The sequence below is a fragment of the Poecilia latipinna genome, unplaced genomic scaffold, assembly GCF_001443285.1.
Source record: "Poecilia latipinna isolate Pla-1442-1.1 unplaced genomic scaffold, P_latipinna-1.0 Scaffold2747, whole genome shotgun sequence".
Classification (NCBI taxonomy): Eukaryota; Metazoa; Chordata; class Actinopteri; order Cyprinodontiformes; family Poeciliidae; genus Poecilia; species Poecilia latipinna.
This window is the reverse complement of record NW_015115363.1, coordinates 9,757-11,690: the sequence shown is the minus strand read 5'-3', so window position 1 is coordinate 11,690 and position 1,934 is coordinate 9,757. Positions and strand designations below refer to the sequence as shown.

General features: G+C 41.9%; 1 protein-coding gene across 1 annotated transcript in view; it reads right to left on the bottom strand.

The window, feature by feature from the left end:
• Positions 1-1,934, bottom strand: part of LOC106939007 (protein NLRC3-like) — a 20,141-nt gene that overhangs the window by 9,820 nt on the left and 8,387 nt on the right. Inside the window, exon 3 of the mRNA XM_015021237.1 lies at positions 367-540. Within this exon, the coding sequence (XP_014876723.1) occupies positions 367-540 (174 nt within the window). The remainder of the gene's footprint in view (positions 1-366; positions 541-1,934) is intronic.

Below are 1,934 nucleotides of genomic sequence, written 5' to 3'. Positions count from 1 at the left end.
TTGGTCTTGTCTCAGTCTTGATACACTCTGGTCTTGGTCTTGTCTTGGTCTCGGGTTAGGTGGTCTTGACCACAACACTGATCTCTGGATATTTGTGACCAGCCATATTACATGCCCTGCTTGTCAGTTCACTCCTTGGATTTGGAATTTCTGTAATCTCCCATCAACAATCTCTTTTCAAATAATCCTGGCACTCTCAGAGTACTGTTTCTATAATCATTATTCCTCCATGCCTTCTCTCTCCAGTACTCTACTAGCTGATGATCTTGGGCAACACCTTCAATCCCAGTTATTACATTTGTGTCAATTCTGAGTTCGGTATTGAACAAGACTAGTTCTGTGTGGCTGCAGAAAATAATTCCTTACCAGAGAGAGACCAGTTTGAAGCTTGGATTCTTCAGTATAGCTGTTAGACTCTCCTTTTCTGCCTCTCCTGGATTATTGTAGCTGAGGTCCAGCTCCTTCAGGTGAGACGGGTTCATAGTCAGAGCTGAAGCCAGAGCAGCACAGCCTTCATCTGTAATCAGGCAGCCTGAAAGTCTGCAGACACAAACATACAACACAGTTTAAAAAAACTCACCTATACCCTCAAAGTGAAGCATGTGTTACTAGAACTTGTTTTAAACAGGAATAATTAATTGGCATGCTAAAAGAGGTAGAGCAGTATAGCACTGTTAAGCAGCAGTCTGCATGCTGACTACTACAGTAGATAGCCTGATCATCTGAAAAGATATTATTTAATACCTCCCAGTATTACTCTGCAGACATCAGAATGAAAAAGTTGGGTAATATTCAGACATGCATGCTAACGTTTTTTTAAAACCCATAGTTTTCGCACTCCAAAGACCAATAATCGATAATTACTGATATCTGAGAATATACCTGGAACTAAGAAAGCCCAGTGAGCAAAAATTTAAGGCCATGACATCAATACTCTAAACAAGACCAAAAACAGTACACTCTTTAGAAGAAGATTTAAAATTTAGAAATGAAAACCTATTAAGTCAAAATTCTCTCTTTTCTCTCTCAGGGAAGGCAAACCCTTTTTCTTCTGCCGCTACCTCCCCTATTTGCCCTGCTTTTGCTCTATGTTCTATGCAGTCTTTTTTGACCTCTCTTTGCATATCTTCTGAGTTGTAAATCATGGATCTGATCAGCCAGTCTCTCAACGCAATTGATAAAATTTTTCTCAAGGAGAAGACAGGGCAAAGGAGAGCCCTCTTGCAGTGATGGGACATTTGCAGCTGGATATACAATGGATCCCTGGGGAGAGTGGAAGACTATAGATCTGTCCATATTGTCAGTTGAGAATGTGGAAGATGTGTACATCATTGGATTTTTGATGACAGGATTTCTGTTTTTGGAGTTGGCAATTACCTGGCATACTGAGAAATTTGTAAAATGCTGACAGCTTTTGGCCTTTGTGAGGCTGCACAGCCTGTGTTAGGGAATATACCATGCTATAAACACTCAGATGCTGGCTACTTACATTTCATGAACTCGCTGGGTGGAGGGAAGAGACCTTGGAGAAATTGCAAGTTCGGCTTGGTGGGATTGACTTTACGGCAGATGGAAATTGTCGGAGTCAGCTAAACAACTGTTGTTATTTGAACTGGTTCCCCTTGGAAGTCTGGCTATTTCAATTTCTCCTGGATATCATATAAACAAGATGCTGTGTTTCCATTAGCTGCTCCCTTCTCCATGGCATCTGTGGACCTGAATCAGCACTCTACCGAGGCCGGCTGATAAACACTCCATCACTTATCAAGGACAATGGCTGGGATGGGGGGGGGGGGTGCTATCTGGGACAGTTTTCACTTACTTACTTACAAACACATATATAGCTATAAACTTCACCCCCTCAACTTCTGCTAGTCTCCCTCCTTTTGCCCCCTAAGATGGTAACAAGATCAGATGTGATGTGCCAAATGGCT